General features: G+C 53.3%; 1 protein-coding gene across 1 annotated transcript in view; it reads right to left on the minus strand.

Moving 5' to 3' along the window:
• Positions 1–3,385: 3,385 nt before the first annotated feature.
• APCDD1L (APC down-regulated 1 like) overlaps positions 3,386–18,916 on the minus strand; it is a 48,629-nt gene continuing 33,098 nt past the window's right edge. The window contains exons 2-4 of the mRNA XM_027624177.1: positions 12,285–12,423; positions 8,890–9,442; positions 3,386–4,153 (exon numbers count right to left, since the gene is read on the minus strand). Of these exons, the coding sequence (XP_027479978.1) occupies positions 3,386–4,153; positions 8,890–9,442; positions 12,285–12,423 (1,460 nt within the window). The remainder of the gene's footprint in view (positions 4,154–8,889; positions 9,443–12,284; positions 12,424–18,916) is intronic.

Genomic DNA, 18,916 nt, shown 5'->3' on the forward strand with positions numbered 1-18,916 from the left:
GTGTGAGGAGGACCGGCTTCTAGGCACTTAGGGCCAAGCTCACGCCCAGGGAGCAGGAACGGACCCCCCACCCCTCCCAGGGCCCCACTGTTGGCCCCCATGCGCTTCCCCCGCTCCTCTGCGTCAGGAGCTGCTGCTCCAGCCCTGTCCCCTCCAGCCTCCCTCATGCCTGAGTCACCAAGGCCCCATGAGACCAGCCTGAGTGCGGCAGAGCCCGCGTCACTGTGGGCTGCTCTTTCTCAGGCCGGTAGCACCGCTGGGAGATTAAACACATTCGCTTAGAAAAAGCAAAGAAATAGCTTCTTTTGATAACCAGCATCTGTTAGTTAATGGGCCTCTGAGAGCTGTATACAATTTAAACTTTTTATTAAAAAAAAAAAAAAGCCTCATTTACTCTCCTGGGAGCTTGCACTATGAAATTATAAACTGCACGGGGGTTTTTTTTCCTTCCCTTTTAAACGTGACTGAACATAGAATGGAGAACATTAATTTTGTTTTGTTTTGTTTTGAACTAGAACTATGGGTTTTACTTTCCCCTCTGTTGATTAAAGCTATCTTGGGTTTTATGTGGAGGGCTCTACAAGGAGCCGAGAAAGGGGCCAGAAGGCTGGTGTCTGTGGGCTTCTCACCCAGCCCCCTCGGCCCCCCAGGCCCCCGGATGACGCCTTCTTATTTCAGCTCAGGAGAGAAGGGCTTGTTGTCCTTTCTCCAGCCATGGTTCTTTCTGTCAGCATCCACTGCTCTAGAACCAAGAGGCCCTGGGAGGGAGGGCACCTCAGTCCAGTCAGGGGAGCCTTTAATTGGAAGTGGCTCATGCTGGGCCCCACGAAGGAGCTCTGGCTTGCTTTCCCCAAACACAGTCAAGGAATCCCACCCTTATGAGGGGACTGGAATCCCAGAAGGACACCCCAAGCCAGGTGCTCAGCCCTCGGGGTCTGGGGCCCAGCTGCTGGTGACCTTGGGCAAAGCCCGTTCTCCTCTCTGAGCTGTTAGCATCCTCAGGAGTAGAGTCACACCCCTCACCTCCCATGTTGCCCCCCAGCCCCACCCCGCCACCCCGGGAGGGATGCTGTGTCTGGTACGTGCCTGTGGCCTTGTCACAGGTCTTGGTGTGAGAATTAGCTGGGATCGTAAACATAGGTTTCCTCGACTGTATTTACTGAGTGCGTGCAGGCAGTGCTGGATGAGATGGCAGAGACTGACTCAGTCCTTCCCTGTTCCACGGAGCTTACGGTTATGGTAGAGGAGGCAGAGAATAAACATGAACGAATGAGGTCATCTCTGACGGTGAGCAGTAAGCACTACAAGATAGAGACTGCATGACGGAACAGGTGGGGATAGACAGAAGGACAGAAGGGGAAGGGAGGCTGCCATTTGGGGTTGCTGATGGTCGGCCTCCCTAAGCAGGTGACATCTGGTCTGAGACTTGAAAAGGCCACGCTTCTGAGGATCATGGGGAAGAGAGGCAGCAGTGACACATGCAAAGGCCCTGAGGTAGGAACCAGTTTGTTGAGATCAAGAGCCAGAAGGAAGGGCGGTGAAGCCCGGATGTGGGGAGGCACAGCTGGATCTTGCAGACATCACTGACCCAGGAGTGGGGATTTTATTCTGAGTGCATTGGAAGCTCCTAGAGAATTTGTAACAGGGCAGGGCAGTCGCCTGAACCGAAGGGGCATAGCAGAGAGCTGGGGTTAACCTCCACTGGTTTTATTCTCTTTCACACATTCCCTGGAAGACACTTCACTTCCTTTCTTTAGAACCATAATCCCCTTGGTTGACTTTAATAACCAGCAAGAACATTTTTCAGGCTGTTTAATTTTATTAAAAGATTCAAATTTGATGACAAATGGTGTCATGGTTGCCTCGAGCTTCGGATACAAGACTTGCTCAGCCATGGACACATTATCGCCACCCACCCTCATCCCCACCAGGCAGCGCACCCCCCACCCCGATGCAGTCTGAGACCGTAAATAATCTAATTATTTTTTGTACTTTGGTAAATATGCCAGGAACACTCATAGCTCTCAGACCTACAGAGACTATTAACTTGGTGGGTCTTTTTTCTTTTTAAGAACAATGGGTAGATAAGTTAGAACAATCTCGGCGGGCTGATGGGACCCCACACAATCTAACAGAGGACAAGGGCTTCCCTCTGAAAGCCTCATTAGCCTCACAGACAATGGTTCAAGATCAGTGATAAGAGCCAGAGATAGGGATCGGGCAGAGGAAGGACGGGACGAATCATAGGCACAGAGTCCCGGAAACCCTTGAGCCCACCAGGATGCCAGTCAATTTCGCAGTGTACAGACAAGGCCTCGGGAACACGGGCAGGGTCCCTGCAGAGGCACAGCCTGTCCCCACCAGATGACAGCCCCCTCCAAGCAGAGGAGGACATCGGCACATTAGCATCCGGGCGAGCAGGCCACCTCCCCCTCCAGATGTTGCCGTGTAGCCTGGTGACCCCGACCTCTCCCTAGGATGGTCCCAAAGACACATTTGGAGGCCTCTCTCTCTCTCTCCTTGTCAGTTGAGCACAGAGAATCTTGAAAACAGAGGACGCCTGTACAGGGCTAATTACAGAGCATCTTAGTGTCCCTCCTATCATTAGTACTAATTACTTTCCGAAGCCTGGAAATGCAGTGCTCCTCCACAGACCTGCCCCCAGCAGCCAGCCGGGTGTGGGTGAGTGGGGCGCTCTTGGGGGCTCTGGAGGAGCGGCTTCCTTTGCAACCTGGCCCGGGAGGGCCGGATTCATCCACGTGTGGCGTTGACAGCTTGAGGCCTGACTCGCAGAGGCACCGGCAAGTGCAGACAAATGCCAGCAGTGAAAACTCAAGAAAGCTGAGCTGCCCCTGAAGAGACAAGACCTCCTCCAGAAAGCTGCCAAGTACCGAAGGCCCGAAGCAGCATCTTTAATTCATGGCCCTGGTTTGCGTTTGTATTGCTAAATGCAAATTAATAATCTTTAAACAACACTCCACAGGCTTGGCAGAGCGGCGGCGGTGGCATCCCCGTGCAGAACCTCGCTCCCATGCCACAAAATGCCAAGGACGGGGCGGGAGAAGGGGCTACTGCCCAGGAAAACCGGGAGCGAGCGTTTAGAGCCTTGAAGCCCTTGACATCGCCGGGCGCAGGTTCACGGTCAACACTCGGGTTGGACTGCTGACCGTGGGGCAGGCCTGGCGGGTGCTGTCGGACTCGGGCACTGACCCCCACCCCCGCCCCGGGACCCAGGCTGGCGGATGTCAGCGGGCCCGTGGAACGATCCACAGCAGAGCAGAGGGAAGAAGGGGCCCTTCTCGCGGATGCCTGGAGGAGTCTGTGCCCGGAGGGAGGCCCCCGGGGGGGGGTCCCTGAGGGGCAGCCTAGAGCTCAGAGACCAATTTTATAACCACTTGAGGAAGGCCAGCCCTAGAGCTAGGGGCAGGACGGGGAGAGGGGCTGCTGGAGGACATGGCCCCCCACCACTGAGGGGCTTCCGCAGAGGCCTGTGTGGCGGGGGCCCAGGGACTCCCTCGGCCACTCCGCCACAGAGCACCAGGGGTGCTTGGTAGGATGTGGGACGCTTCTCCGGGGTGTCGGGACTTGACCCGTCTGTGGGCCTTTGTCCGATGAAGAGCAGGCTTTGCCCGAGGGGGTCTAGCTCCATCTTGAAAAGCTCGTACTCCACGTGGGGGAGCCTGATGCCCAGCGGCAGGCACCCATTGGTGGCTGTGACGTCCCGCTCGGTTCCCAGGGACCAGGCCCCCGGGCCCCCGCAGCTGCTGGGTTCGGAGAAGTTGAGCATGGCCGTGGTGACCTGGTCCATGGGAGTCACTCGGGCCTGTGTGACCTGAAACACCAGTTCGGTGCCACCGAGGACCTTGCTAGAGGGCGTGCCCCTGGTGTAGCGGCCGGCTGCATAGACCGTGAAGGTGGGCTGGCGGCAGGTGGGGTCTGAGAAGTGGCGGTAATATCCTTCCCAAGAGCGGTTGTGCCCGTAGAAGGTGAAGAGCCTGGTGAGGAACAGCACGGCGGGGCGCACCTCGCACCCGGGGCTGACCCACCGGCCACCCAGGCGCAGGGGCAGGGCCACCTGGGGGGGCAGCACGGGCGGGTGGTGCTCGTCGGAGCGTGCAATGAGGCTGCATGCTGGGCAGGGGCGGGCGTGGTGCTGGCAGAGGACAAACAGAAACAGAACAGTGATTGTCCGAGGAGGAGGAGTCAGGGCGCGGCCGGGAATGGGGGTATGTGGGGTCCCGCCCGTGGGTCACTCCCTGCCTCCCGCCCCCAACGGCCACTTTGTTCTTGTCGGATCTCAGTCAGCTCCTCCCTCTTCTGGGCCTCTGCACCTGCTGGCCCTCTACCTGGAAATGCCCCCACATATGGCCTGGCAGGCTCCTTCTAGTCTGGGTCTCAGCTCAGCGAGGCCTTAGCGAGAACTCTCCAGATCATAGACCTGCCGCTTCCTGTGTCCTCTTCTGTCCCTGCCCCCCACCCCTTAACTCGATGGTAGGCTCCCGAAGCCGGGAGGCCCTGGTAGCTACTCCATCCATCCCCAGGGCCTGGCATGGTGCCTGGCTCACAGCTGCCATATACTGATGGAATGAATGATTGGACGGATGCAGGAGAAATGCCCTGGGGTTTGGAAGGGGACTTCCCCACACCCATCCTGCTTGGTCCTGAGATTCGACCATTCAAGTTTATTGCCTTTCTCCTGGCCCACTGGGACCCCCCCCCCCCCCCCCCCGCCCTCCAGCCCTCACGTTTAGGAGCCTCCTAAGCGCCAGGCATTGTGCTCAGCCCTGCTCGGGCAGGTGTCACATGTCCTGGCCGAAGATGCTGGATCTCAGTGGGCCTGGCAGCCTGCCATGGTCTCCAGCCTGGAAGTGGTAGAGATGGGCTAGAATGTGCCGTCTAGAGTCTCTTCCCCATCCCTACCACACTGAGGGCTTCATTGTCCTCACAGCGGTGCCATCCCCACCTTGGGGTGGAGAAGGAAGGCTCTTGGAGCTTCAAGAACCTCCACCAGGGAGGGTGAGCCTCGTTCCCTCACTGCCTTGGAAAGTGCGTGTGTTGACAGGGACGGAGGCCCATTAAAATACTCCTGCCCGTGGAACCCCATCGCTTAGAGCCTGCACCGAGGAGATGGTGGGAAAGAGATATAGCACCGAGATGTTCATTATAGGGTTATTTATAATAGGGGAAACCAGCCACCCTCCAGTGGTCAGCTACGGCCTCGGCCCTCAGTTGTCCCAGGCTGTGCATTGGCTTTGCTCCCTCGTTGGCCTTATTACAGTTGGCCCTGCTTTCCAGAGTCACAGAGCTGGGCTCTCAGTAAAACACATCAACGGGGCACAGGGGCCAAACCACAGTGTGTGGGAGAAGTCAGTCTGCATTTTGGAGGGAAAAAGCTCAGCAGAGGCCAAACAGGAACCAGATAGAGACATCTTGGTGTGGGTTTTTTGTTTTTTGGGGTTTTTTGCATTTGTTTTTGTTTTGTGTTGTGTTTTGAAAGGGAGCTGTTGCCCAGAATTTAGTCCAGAGCATCACTCTGAAAGGTAAATGTCCTGGGAACAATCACTTGTCCAAGCAAGGTTGATGTGGGAACTAGCAGACGTCCCCTGCTTTTGCCATTTCAGAAGGAAACCCCAGGCCAGAGGCGCAGGCAGGACAGGCAAGGGAAAAGAAGGGTATTTGGAGAGCCCGGCCAGGAAATCAGCTCTATTTTTTTTTCTTGCAAAAAACAAAAGATTCCCACAGATTGCTGTTGGGTGAGTTTTATGCCAAACAAGTGGCTTTTGGGAGTTTTCGTCTAGAAAGAAACTATTGGATGATTAAGAAACAGTTTGGCTTTTTCTTTTTCAGATTGCCACACGTTCAGCTCTTGTTATTTGTGTCTGTGATGAACCTAAACTTGACTCGATTTCCATAATATGGAAGATTATATTGTTTTTGGTTTGGGGGGATTTTTGACTCGAGGACAGAGGCCTCGAAGGCACTTTGAAATGCTAGTAAATGGCTGCAGAAGTGTGATGGGAAGAAATGAGCAGGCTGGGTAGTTAGCTGGAGTGCCGGTAATTGGAAGGCTGGCTGATAAGAGTCTAATTTAGGCATTTTAACCCACATTCTGACTGGTGCCGTACTGATGCGTATTGACAGAGCAGAATGCATTACATCAAAATAACACCAGGGCTGTCCTCCCCGACTCCCCCCCCCCCCGCCCCCCGCAAAAGAGAGGTCTTCTGCAGGCGGGACATTTGAGATACTGGTTGGTAATTCGGGGCAAGTGGATTTCTGCATAACAGAAACAAATTGAGAGCTAGTGAGCCTTTCAGGTGAGAGATGAGAGAAACAGGCATCTCCTCCTCCGATGCGTTCGAAGGGGATGGAAGATGAAAACCCTTTCTGGCATCATTCTGCAGAGATCTGGAGATGCACGGGTTAATAAACAAGGCCCCAGCCAGCAGAATTCACACTTGTGCAGGAGCCAAACTCTTACTGGTTCAAACCTGTTACATAAAGTTATTTCTCAAACAGCACATAACAGTTTCTAATTAACCCCCAGAGGTGACACCAGGCTTAGATGATTTTGGTCGAGTGTTGGCTGATTGATTAGGATTCTACATCCAGGCAATGAATTTGGGGATCAAATTGGTTTTAAATTAACTTCTAAAAATGTTCATGTTTACCATCTGGTTTGGGTTATGGGCAAGGCTTGGACCCCAGAGAGCATAAGGTAACGACTAATTCGTTACTTGGGGGTTTATCTGCAGCATTTTCTTCTTTGAAATTATCTCTCTCTCTCTCTCTCTTTTTTTTTTTCCCGGGGAGGGGGTAGTTGCTGAGCAGATATTTAATTTAATGTCTGTACATCTGGCACTGTTCATCTATGCACACATTCCTGCTCTGCTTCTCGATCACGGGGCAGGTTGCATTGGCCATGCTGGCTGGTCAGGCAGCAGGAGGGCAGGGGTCTGCGGCCCCAGAGCCCTGCCTGGGGAGACATGAAAATTGTTATCCGCGGCACCCCGGGGGTCCGTCCTTTCTGTGTTCAGAGCAGTTTGCCCTCCTAATGAGGTGGTGGGCGCCAGTAATCATCCCGCTGCCAGTGCCTTCCCCTGTCTAAGTAGGATCAACGTCAGACCAGCCTAGAACATTGGCTGTCAAAAAGAGAACGATTTTGAGGTCATGAAAAGAACTCGGGCTGATTTTCTGATTATGAGAACTTCTTGTGCTTCCTCTCTGCTCCCCAGATCCTGGGTTGGGAGGAGGGGGTGGGAGAGGAGAAGAGGGCAGCGGGGCTCATCCCTAGTGCCCTTCTTTGGGGTCCTCTAACAAGCTGCCGCTCCCAGAGGTGAGAAGTTGCCCATCTGGTTTAGTGAGTGCTGAGTACACAGTAGGCACTCAGTACATGCTGAATGGCGTGAGGGTCGCCTAAGGGCTCACTTGACAGGGGCTCCTGAACTCATGCATCCAGTCTGTTCGTTCTCACTTTTGAAAAACATTCCTTGGGTACTTAGTAGAGACATTCTTCACATGGCATCCTACCTTGACTTCATTTTCAATAAACCCTAACTGATAAAAGTTAACTTTTCTTGTAATTGCCACTGTAGGCAACAAACCTCTGTAACTTCTGGAACCTCTGACTTTGTTGCCTGTCTCCTAGTAACAGTGTTGCAGATACTGGGAACATGTTTGCACTCAATTAGGGAGAATAAAGGCTTCATAGTCCTAGTGTTCCTGGGTCACAAATTAATGCTTTAAAACGTGGGTAAGCAGTTTTAATTGAATTGGTTTCTGTTTAAATTCTATGTATTTTATTTTATGCTCCTACAGACATTTTTCTGGGGGTGGGGGGTGGTCCCGAGGCTTCACCAGCCGCCCCGGAGAAGTCCCAAGCCTCCCTCCCGTGTGGAACAGGCGCTGCTCTACTTGCCAAGAGTACATCACACAAATGAATCGCAGATCTTTCTGCCTGTGTGCTCATCAGGCAGGGAAGGGCTACCAGATCTCCCCCGAGTGGGGGCGGTGTGTTTGTGACCACTTAATTTAAAATCGAGGTTAAGCACCTCAAGTGAAATTCACATTGGAGTTGGGGTGGAGGAAGTAAATCTCCCTTTATAGGGCAGCCTCCTGCCCCAAGGGCCGTCCATGGGTCATCTGGGAGCCTGCTGGAAATGCAGAGTCCCAGGTCCCACCCCAGGTGATGGCATCTTGAGAGCTGAGTCTGAGGAGTGCTGCTCTCCCCGGCATTCGTGTGAAGGGGTACACTCAACATCTCTGGCTCCAGATAATGGAGGCCCTCTAGAGAGGGCCACACGGAGCTTTTGGGGGAAACTTCCACGGGCTCTGTGGCCATCCAGCAGAGCCCTGGAGGAGGGCTGACCTCTCCCTTGTTCGTTCACTAACATTTATTGGCCCTGACTCTGCCAGACCCTGGGCGGTGAGTGGGAACCCAGGAGAGAACGGGGCCCCACCCTTGCAGAGAGCCTTCTTCTAGGGGAGAAAGTAGCAATTAACAAACGAACCATGCAGCCCAGGGAAGCTGAGTGCTGGAAAATGTGCAGAGTGGGGATTGGAGGGAACAATCTGAGAGATCTGAGAACTGAGAGAGACCTGCCCATGCCCAGGTGCCTAGCAGGGGCAGAAGGGCAGGACCCTGTGGGGCCCACAAGAAGGATGTCAGGAGGATCAGACACAGACAAGCTGAGCAGTGGTTCCTTTGGAAAAACCAGCCCTGTAAAGACCCGAGAAAAGATGTCTCAAGCAGAGGGAACAACATGTGCAAATGTCCTGAGGCAAGCAGGCCAGCCTGGGGATGCAGAGAGGGTCCTAGGCAGGGACCAGACCATAGAGGGCCCACTGGGTTGGGGCTCAGAACTCGCCCTCCCAGGGCCCCAGACTCACCAGGGCACTCTGCAGCGGGCGCTGGTAGCCTGTGGGCCGGTAGTGCCGCCTCTCCACTTGGTCGGTGTGGATGTCCCCCAGGTATAGCTCCTCCACTAGCTGGGGCCCAGCCCGGGGCTGCAGCTGCAGGTGGCGCTGCATGCGGACCAGGCTGAGCTCATGCATGCTGAAGCCCAGGGCTTCTGTGCAGTCCCGCTTGGCCCGGGCACTCAGCAGCTCATACAGTGCCCCGGGCAGCCAGGCCCGGGCTGGGGGCAGCCGCTGGGCACAGTCCCGGCCTGCCCAGGTCTGGTTGAGGCTCCTGGTGACATCGAGCAGGGCATGGCGGCTGTGAAAGACGATGCCCACCTTGTGCAGGTGGTAGTCGGCCTCAGTGCCACCTTGGGTGACCCAGGAGGCCCGGCGCAGGCGGACCTTGCCCTTGATGAGCAGGGAGTGGGCAGGCTCCCGGCAGAAGGGGTCCCTATAGTAGAACTGGTAGGCTCGGAAGAGGCGGTTGGGGTAGAAGGTATAGGAGCGGGCAAGGAACTCGGGTCCTGGGCGCACCTCACAGCTGTCAGAGAGAGAGAGAAAGAGAGAGAGAGAGATGGGGGTTGGGCAGAGCAGGGAGAACCTGCACGGTGAGCCTCTCTCCCTCTGTCCTGGGCTCCTGCTCCCATAGCCTCTATTTTAGACCTCGGCCCCTACAGCCTCAGTTTCCCTGAGTGGTCTCAGCCCCACCCTTGAGGCCAAGAGCCATCCACTTGCCTCGTGGCCTCCACGAAAGCCTTCTTCAGCCAACATCCTCCCTCGTGGCATGGGTCCTCATACCTGTGAGTACTTATTGGCCCAGGAAGTACACAGACTGTGTAGCAGAGGACCTGGGTTCAGATCCCATTCCTGTCCCTCAGCAGCTGTGGGTACTGTCCAGCTCCTTCCTCTGTGACACGGAGGCATCAGACCCACAGTCAGGGTTTCCCGGAAGCGCGAGGCGCAGTGACAGTGCCCGGGAGGTGCTTAGGAAACAGAGGCTCCTTTGCACCATTTGGGGAACTCCATGCCGTGAGCTCGAGGAGGCAGTGGCCTCCCCGTTCTCTCCCCCGTGGATCCCTGGCACCTGGCCCAGAGCCTGGCATCCAGCGGACCCTCCCCGGGGCCTCACTGAGGGAATCATGGTTGATGGGCAGTTACGTCCAGTCTCCCCTTTGCTAGGTTGACTTCCCTGACCAAGTTTCATTCGTGCCTGTGACAGACTTGATCTAAGCCAGAGGTCACCGAACTTTTTCTGTAAAGGGTCAGATAATAAGTATTTTTGTTTTGGTGGGCCAGGTGGTCTCTAGAGCTAAAGCAGCCAGAGACAATAAGTAAATGCGGTGGGGTGGGGCACAGTTGTGTGCCAATAAGACTTTATTTCAAAAAAAAAAAAACAGGCAGTGGGCCAGACCTGGCCCCCAGGATGGCTTCTGCTGGTGTTGGAGAAAGCACAGTGTGAGGTTGAGCACAAAGGGAACCTAAATGACTCCTAGACCCATGGCCGCAGCCTGGATTGGGGGCAGGGGAGCCTCTGAGACTGCACTGAGGGTGCAGACAGGGTGGATGTTGGGTGAGTTCCAGGGGGAAACAGAGCAGGCGGGGCCCACTTCACTCGCCGCTGTGAACACGCACCACCGTTATGGTTACCTTCTCAGTAGTTTTCATAGCAAGGCTGATGGAGCAGAGGAAACGTGTTCTTACCCAGCACGAAAACAGTTCCCTTTTCTTTTCTTTCAATCTTTCTGATTATGTTAAGGAGAAAGTCTCTGTTGGAGCTAACATGTCTTTAACGCCAACCTCCCTTTTCTCCCAGAAAAAAACAGACTCAGGACCTGAGGCAGGCAAAGAATCTAGCGAGAATTTACTTATGTTGTTTTGTTTTCATTGACTTTCTTTTTACAGTTACCTCCTATTTATGGCAGGTGGCTCTGCTCTCCCTATCCGGGATGATATTACACTTCCTTTAAAAATAATTACAGTACGTTGTAAAGGTGTGCAGTTTTACTGTATACCAATTATACCTCAATAAAGCTGGAGAAATAAATGAATATATTTAGGTAAACAAAAGCAAGCTGGTTTAAAGAAAAATGGTAAGGAAATGCCAGTACAGGAGGTCGCTGAAGACAGAGAGGGGCGACTCATACACCTGAGGGTGGGCTAAAGTCCTGTCCTCACCTGCATCTTGGACGGGGCTGGGGGTGAGAGAGATTTGCCTAGTGGGACGCAGCAGGCCACAGTGGACAACCTCAGTGGTTGCCAGACTCTGGATCATTCCCTGCATTGCCTCCAGGAAGCAGCAAAGCCTGTCTGGAGAGCATGAAGAGGAACTTTCTAGGGAGAAAGTTCTAGAAGTTTCTAGAGGAACTGTCCTGGAATGCTGTTGTCTCAGGGCAGAAGCAGACTGCACCCAGTTCTGACCTTCCCCACAGCCCAGTTCTGTCTCACGGTGACCCACACCAGTGGCACCTGGATCTTACCTGGACTGTGCAGTCAGGGTGGGGGCAGAGCCTGGGAACACATCCAAAGTGGCTTTACAGAGCTCATGTCCCCTCCCTCCACCCAGAGTGCTAACAGATGTTTGGCAGTCGAGTTTCTCCCTGACCCCAGGAGGTGCCTGGAGGACGTGGAGAGGCCAGTCCCTGACCCCAGAACAGGACTGGCCCCAAGGGGATGGCGGGGGAGGAAAGGATGTACTAGGTGTGCAGAAGGCCACTGCCTCCCTTCTCCCTCACCCAGGAGGGAGGACTCAGACAGCTCTTGTAGATTTTGTGCCCCATGGATGAGGGTTAGAGCACAAAGCCCATCACCCCAGAGCAGCAAACAGGACGTCTGAAATGTCAGGCAAGCCTGTCTGGTTAGGAAGAGAATTCGACGGACAAGCAAGACACCCGGGTCCTCTTTGGCCTGCCACGTCCTGCCTCACGACCTTCGCACCAGCCTCCCCAGAGGAGCTCTTCCCCTGGCTGACTCTTCTTTCAGCTCTCAACTGAATGTTACCACCTCTGAGAAGCCCCCACCCTGGTCACTGACTGTCACATCCTTGGTTCTGTGTCCTTCATGGCAGAGCTTAGCACCATCTCAATTTACAACACTTACTTCTGTGTTCGCATGTCTGGATTCTGTCCTCACAGGGGCTCCCCCATGCCTAGTGGGCACTCAGTAAGTATGGTATCCTGGGCGCTCAATATGTTGCACGGATTTCATCCACGGCCGCGTGCAGCTGGGGCACGTCCTGCCTGCCAGGCTGCGGAGGGGGGCCGGCAAAGCCACGTGTTGGGCAGGTAGCGGGCCTCTTGGACAACTGGATGAATCGTGCCGTGTGGATACTGAGGCTCGGGGAGGGTGAAGTCTCCCTGCCCAGGGGCCTGTGATCAGGGTCTTACCCGGTGGAGACCCAGGGCCCGTCGAGGCGTGGCGGCAGCAGTGCAGCGATGGGCGCTCTGTTGGGCAGCGGCTGTTGGCAGCGGGGTTCCCAGTGGACGCGGCTACCCCTTGCTGTCCCAGTCACCTCTGCAGTGCGGGCTGCAAAGCAGGCAGACATGCGTGAGTGATCCTGACACACTCCAGAAACTCTGCCTGCCGGGCCTGCCCTCCCAGCCCATCCTGGGCCACAGCAGGGTCAGAGAGCCAGCCAGGGTCTGCCTCTACCTCCACCTTGGCCCCTCCTCGGGGTGCCCAGCTCTGCCTTAGCCACACCCAAGTCAGGGTGCCTCGATCAGCATCTGGGCTCATCATCTCCTGGATCCCAGACACAACCCCCATGGAATACTAGCCTCCTGGAGGGAGACGGCCCCAGGCTCCGGAGCTGGAAAGCCTCTGAGAATTACTGGGCCACGCCAGACTCCCAGAGGGCCAGACCTTCCGAAGACTCACCTGCCGTGGCCAGGCACTGCCACGTGGTGGCTGAAGGACTCTGCACTCCAGGACAAGGGGCCCTCTAGACTCAGAATGAGGTTCTGGGGCAGTGGGACTTCACCCTCCCTCCCCCCATGCACCAAAGAGCCCAGGTCCTCCTTGGCTTCTGCCCCATGGAACAGGCCAGAACTGCTACCTGCCTCTGGAAGCCACTCACGTAACGTTCCCTCCTTGGTGCCAGGCCCGCATGCTGTCCGTCTGCACACCACGGGCCCCAGGCCATCACCTGGCACATAGTGGTGCCCAGGAAATGTGTGGTGGGTACCGAGGCTGATGCACACCGCTGACGGTCGGGCAGGGGAGGAATCGGAGGCTCGGGGAGGGTGGCTGTGAGCAGCAGGGGCCGCAGGCCCTCCTGAGTGACCCCCACATATGCTCATCTTATGGAGACAAGCCAGGCTTGGCCTTGGGACTGTGCTCAATCTCTTCTACTTGCTGTCCCAGGGCGAGAGCATCAGGGTCTTCAGCTGCTAAAGAGCAGCGATTTCCCCAGAAACTGTCATTTCCACTCAGAGGCTTAGGCTTGACATAACCCAGATGGCGGGATGTGTGGGAAGCTTGGCGGCGAGCAAGGTCCAAATATTACAGCAACGGGCTGTGTTCAGGGGCGGCCGGCCTTGACCCGCTGGCTGGCCCCTGCAGTAGGCTTTCCAAAGGCACTTCCTCCCACCAAGCCTGTGGGCCAAGTGTTTGGGGGCCGGCTTGGGGACACAGGCCCTGAGGGGTGTGGGTGGGGGCCCAGGAAGGCTTGTGGGCTGCCTGGAGAAGCAAATGAAAGGTACGCTCTGCCCCCTTCTCCACCGCACACCACACCTTCCTGGCAACACCAGAGAAGGCCTGGGGAAGCCTGAGGTCCCCACACTGTCCCCTGGCAGCTGTCTAATGGGGCGTGTGGCACCCAAACGTGCTGCGCCCCAGCAGCATCTCAGAAAAGTGAGACAGAGTAGATTTCTCACTTCCTGGAGGCCTGGGGTCTCATGTGGAGACTCTTGGGGTCCCCAGAGACCTGCAGAAAAAGCGCAGGTGAGGCCCGCCACAGCAGTGATGGCAGGCATGGTTTCTGTTAACCGCGTCCCACGGGTTTTAGTGGCTGCCTGATGATCTTTGCGACAACTCTCGGAGACAGGCGTGAGCATTAGCTTCCTCTTAGGGGCAGAGAGACAAGCTGGGTGAGCTGGGCTTTGCTTGCAGGCAGGCACAGGCTGCCCAGATGTGACAAAGGACAAAGCCCAGGTGGTCAGACTGGCCCGATGTTTCCACCGTTGGCCGCCTTCCATCACAGCCGGGGTAGGTGCTGTTTTCAAGACTTGGGGGGATGAATTTGATGAATGAATGAATGAACGAATGAATGAGCAAGCATGTAAAAATGCCGGCCCTGGGTCCTTGCTATATTCCTGGTGTGTCCGACCTGGTTTTAACCAGCCAAATAGGAGAAGTGAAAACCACCTCCCAGCCAGCTAGGGCTGACCTGGCCCCAAAGGGACACGTGGCCACTCGGGCCGCCCGAGGGCTCTCAGTGCCACCCTTCAGGGTGCGTGCATGGCAAGGGGAGTCCTGAAAAAGAAGCCTGTGGGTAGGTCCGTAGTAACTTGGGCGCATCTCATTTCTGGAGGACCAGAAGCAGTACGTTGTGGCCCGTGGGCGGGTGCTGAAAATTGGGCCAAATGGCTAGCATGGCCCTGTCAGGGGTCCTGAGCCAGGGCGTGCCTCCGAGTCAGCATCTGGAACCTTCTCGTGCTCCAGCAAGCACCCTCGTTGGGAGACGCGGGGTCCCCTGGACTCAGTTCTGCGGGTTAATGTGAACATTACCAGAGTCAAGGAAACCTACCTGGATGTGCTGATTTGGAGAATGTTGATTCAGAGAAGCAGAGAGAAGAAAAGGACCAAAGGGGTCAGCATTACTTAAAAATCGAGCTTGTGTCTCAGAGCAAAATAGCAAACGGGCCCTGAACATTATATTGACATTGTTTCCACAAAGCTCTGTTTCTTGAGGAAATGTTTTCTGTTGAAAAGAAAACAGGCCTTTTCCCCCTGTACGCTCTGAAGGCACCGAGAAGAGATGGTGCCTAGATGTTCCATTTTGTTGTGAATCCTCAGACCGCGTGTTCCTGCTGAGTGTGTTTTAGTTTGTCTTGTTTTTCGATGATTTAATGAAGTCAGGAGACTACACGAAGTCTCCCTGTATTCAGAACAAGACACACACCAAACACAAAACGCAACTGGAGACCTTCTTTGTGGAAATACCAGAGTAGAGCCTACCATGGCCCCTTGGCCATTTGCAGAGCTTCAATGTAAAGGTTGCAAAAATTCAATCAACCCGTTACAAATGAATCCGGGCAAGTTGTTCTGTTGCAGCTTTTGAGGTAGCTTTTTGATTTTTTTCTTTCTCTCCCCTCTTCCTGCCCCCCCCCCCCACTGCCCCTGAAAAGTCTTAGCTAAAGGAACATCTGAAAGCAGATGGTGCTGTGGGCCAATTGCACAACTTTTCACAGGGACCTGTTAGACTGAGTTCAATGCATGGGCCAAATTGATTTTTATCAACCATGGATTTTTAATTAACAGCGGTGTCCACTTACCGCCATCCATTATTTACTGTTTACCCACTAATTAAAAATTATGCTGCTTTTGCACTCGTAAGAGCAGGGACATTTGAAATTAGATAGCATCGTTCAAATTACCTGCAGAATTACATCCAGAGTGCCCAGTTGCTCAGACCAAGCTTCTGGGGTTTAAAATATGATCTGCTCCAACCTTTACATGTTACCGTGAGTCAGAATGCCAGAAACAGCCTACACAGGCCCACACCGTATGGAGCCTGCCTGGGATCTTAAGGGGGAAGGATGCTTGCTTTACTCTACCAAGCACAGGCACTTGGCTGAGATCGTCTGCATTTTGGTGGCGAGTCCTTCCAGCAATCCCAGAGGGAGCAGCCTGTCCGTGCATTCCACATGCCCATCATATCTGTGGACCAGCTGGGGTATCTGCACAACCACCCAGCACATAGGTTCTGTCCATGCCCCCATTCTGCAGATGAGGAAACAGGTTCAGAGAGGTGGAGTCACTTACCCCAGGCAGACGCGTCTTATCTAATTAAAAAATAAAATTTTGGTGAAATGCACCTAACATACAACTCATCATTTTAACCGTTGTAAAGCGTACAAGTAAAATTCAGCAGCATTTAGGCCATTCCTCATGCTGTGCAGCCATTACCACTGTCTAGTTCCAGAATATTCTTATCACCCCAAAAGGAGGCCCTGTACGCATCAGTGGTCACTCTCCATTCTCTCCTCTCAAAGCCTGGCAACCACTAATCTGCTTTCTGTCTCCATGGATTTGCCTATTCTGGATATTTCCTAGAAATGGCATTAAAAATAGGTGTCCTCCTCTTATCGAGCCTTCAGAGCCCTTCTGTGCAGTGGACATGGTGATCCTCATTTTAGAGATGAAAACGTAGGCTCAGAAAGGTTCACACCCAGCTCCGCAATGCGCGTTCTCTTCAAAGATCGCGACAAGAGTGGGCCCGAATGAAAGGGGGAGGAGGTGGAGCAAAGACACGGGGTTTGTAGCCAGAGAAACAGGTCTTCGGAGATCTTTCTTTTGGAGGCAAAAAGCAACAGAAAAGCAGTCATCTTTCCTACCCTAACTGGCTTGTACTGCGGCCCCGGGACGGGTGCCAGGTGATTTGGGTGCAGCGGTGAGCACTTATCCCGGGGGTTAGGCACTGATTTTAGAGGGTGTTAAAGGCAGCCACGGTTAAGGTAGCAAACTGGTGCTGTGTGGTCCGCATTGCTCAGGGCAAGACTACATTTTAAAAGGGGGGGTTGGTCTGTGCTTGATTTGAAAATATTAAGGAATGCTTTAAGTGAATAACCTTTAATAAGTAAATGCATAAGTGACTCATGGATAGCCCGAGGGAGGTGCACAGAACGAAGGGGGGCAGGCGTGAGGTTAACCCATCACTGCACCTCAACAATGCAGAAGGACAGTGGCTGTGTGTCCTAGAGCAGCTGTTTCAAAAGACCACAGATGGGGTGACCTAAACAACACAACTTCATTCTATCTGAACCGGCAGCCCAGAAGTCTGCAATCAAGGTGTGGGCAGGGCCGTGCTCTCCTGAGGCCCCAGGGGAGGATCCTTCCGGTGTCTTCCGGCTTCTGGTGGCTCCAACCATTCTTTGGCTTGTAGATGCATCGCTCGGGTTTCTGCCTCCATCTACACGTGGACTTCTTTTCTGTCTTTCCAGCGTCGTCAGCCGCCACATCCCACCATATTTCTCTATGGGGTGTTCCTAGGGAAGAACAAGGAGGAAACTTTCCTGCCTCGGGGCTCTTGCACACGCTGTTCCTTAGCCAGAGCACTCTTCCCTCTGCTTTGTGCTGGGTTCGTCCTCTGCACTGAGGTCTGAGGATGAATGGCAGCTCCCGGCAGGTTGATGCCGAACACCCCCTTCTGCTATTTTCTGCTCCCTTTTTGTTCTGTGTGGCACTCATTGCAGTGGACAATTAATTACTTGCTTTCTTTTATTTACTTTTATTTTTTGGCTTTTCCATTTGAAATAATTTCAGACTTACAAAAATGTTGCAAAAGCGATAGAAAGTTCTAGCATACCCTTCATCTAGTTCCCCAAATGCTACTATCACCCACAGACATAGTACTTGACCAAAACCAGGACATTGACACCGATACAGTGTTACTAACTAATCTACAAACCCTAGACAGGTTTCACCGACTGCCCCATCAGTGTCCCTTTTTCGGTGTAGGATCCAATTCAGGATCACACATCACATTTATTTTTCTCATCTCCCGTCTCCTTTAACTGAGAACTTCCTCGGTCTTTGTCTTTCACAACCTTGACACCTTTTGAAGAGTACTGGCTGGTGTTTTGTAGTGTGTTCCTCAATTTGGGCTTGTCTGAGGTTTCTTCACGATTTAATTCAGCTTATGCAGTTCTGGTAAGAATGCCATAGAGGTGATATTGTGTGACTCTCAGTACATGGTGTCCCTTTGTCCCAATACTGGTGATGTTCACTTTGATTACTTGCTTCAGGAGGTGACTGCCAGGTTTCTCCACTTTTAAATTACTACTTTTCTCTTTGTAATTAATAATTATCTTATGGGGATAGACTTAGATCATGTAAACGGCTTGTTTTTCATTATACTTCCCCCCACTAATTTTGGCATCTATTGATGACCATTGATGATTCTTGTCTACGACAGTTATTACTGCAGTGTTTTCCAAATGGGCATTCCCTAGTTCCATCATCCCTTCTGAATTTACTGATTGGAATTGTGCTGTAAGGAAGCATGGTCTCCTCTCCCATTTATCTCTTTATTTAATTGTTATTTGCATTAGTATGAACCCAGATATATTTATTTTATAGGTTACAATCCATTGCTATCATCTGTTCATTTTGTTGCTGAATTGTCCCTGATTCGGTCCGGAGGAGATCCTTCAACTTAGCTCTTGTGTATCTTTCTACATGACCTTGTCATTTTTGTGAGCACATCCTCATTTTCTGGTGCTGGAAGATCTTCCAGGCTCATTTTGTACTTTCCCTGCCCTTGCCCTGGAATCAACCATTTCTTCAAGGAGTCCTGGGTCCTTTTTTCTGGAGGATGGTGTTTAGAAACCAAGATCTGGGTGCTAAGTGTGCTCACTGCTACTGGGGCATCCCTCTAGGTCCCTCAGCTTTTCCTTCCTCCCTCCCTCCCCTCCCTTCCTTCCTTTTTCTTTCTTCCTTCTTTCTTTCTTTCTTTCTTTCTTCTTTCTTTTTCTGTCTCTCTCCCCTTCCTTCCTTCCTTCCATCCCTTTCCTCTCTCTCCATTTCTTTCTTTCTTTTCTTTCTCTTTCTCTCTCTCTCTCTTTCTATCTTTCTTTCTTTCTTTCTTTCTTCTTTCCTTTCCCTTTCCTTTCCTTTCCTTTTCTCCTTTCTTCCTTCCTGTCTCTTACTGTCTTCCCCACTAGTCTGCCTGCTCATGAGGACAGGTCTTTATCTCTCTTGCTTACTGCTGATTCTTCAGCATGTAGCAAGATGCCTGATGGATGCTCAATTCATATTTGTTGTCAAGCCACGAAAGCACTTAGAACAATGCCTGTTC

This window comes from Zalophus californianus, chromosome 8 (genome assembly GCF_009762305.2).
Source record: "Zalophus californianus isolate mZalCal1 chromosome 8, mZalCal1.pri.v2, whole genome shotgun sequence".
NCBI classification, from domain to species: domain Eukaryota; kingdom Metazoa; phylum Chordata; class Mammalia; order Carnivora; family Otariidae; genus Zalophus; species Zalophus californianus.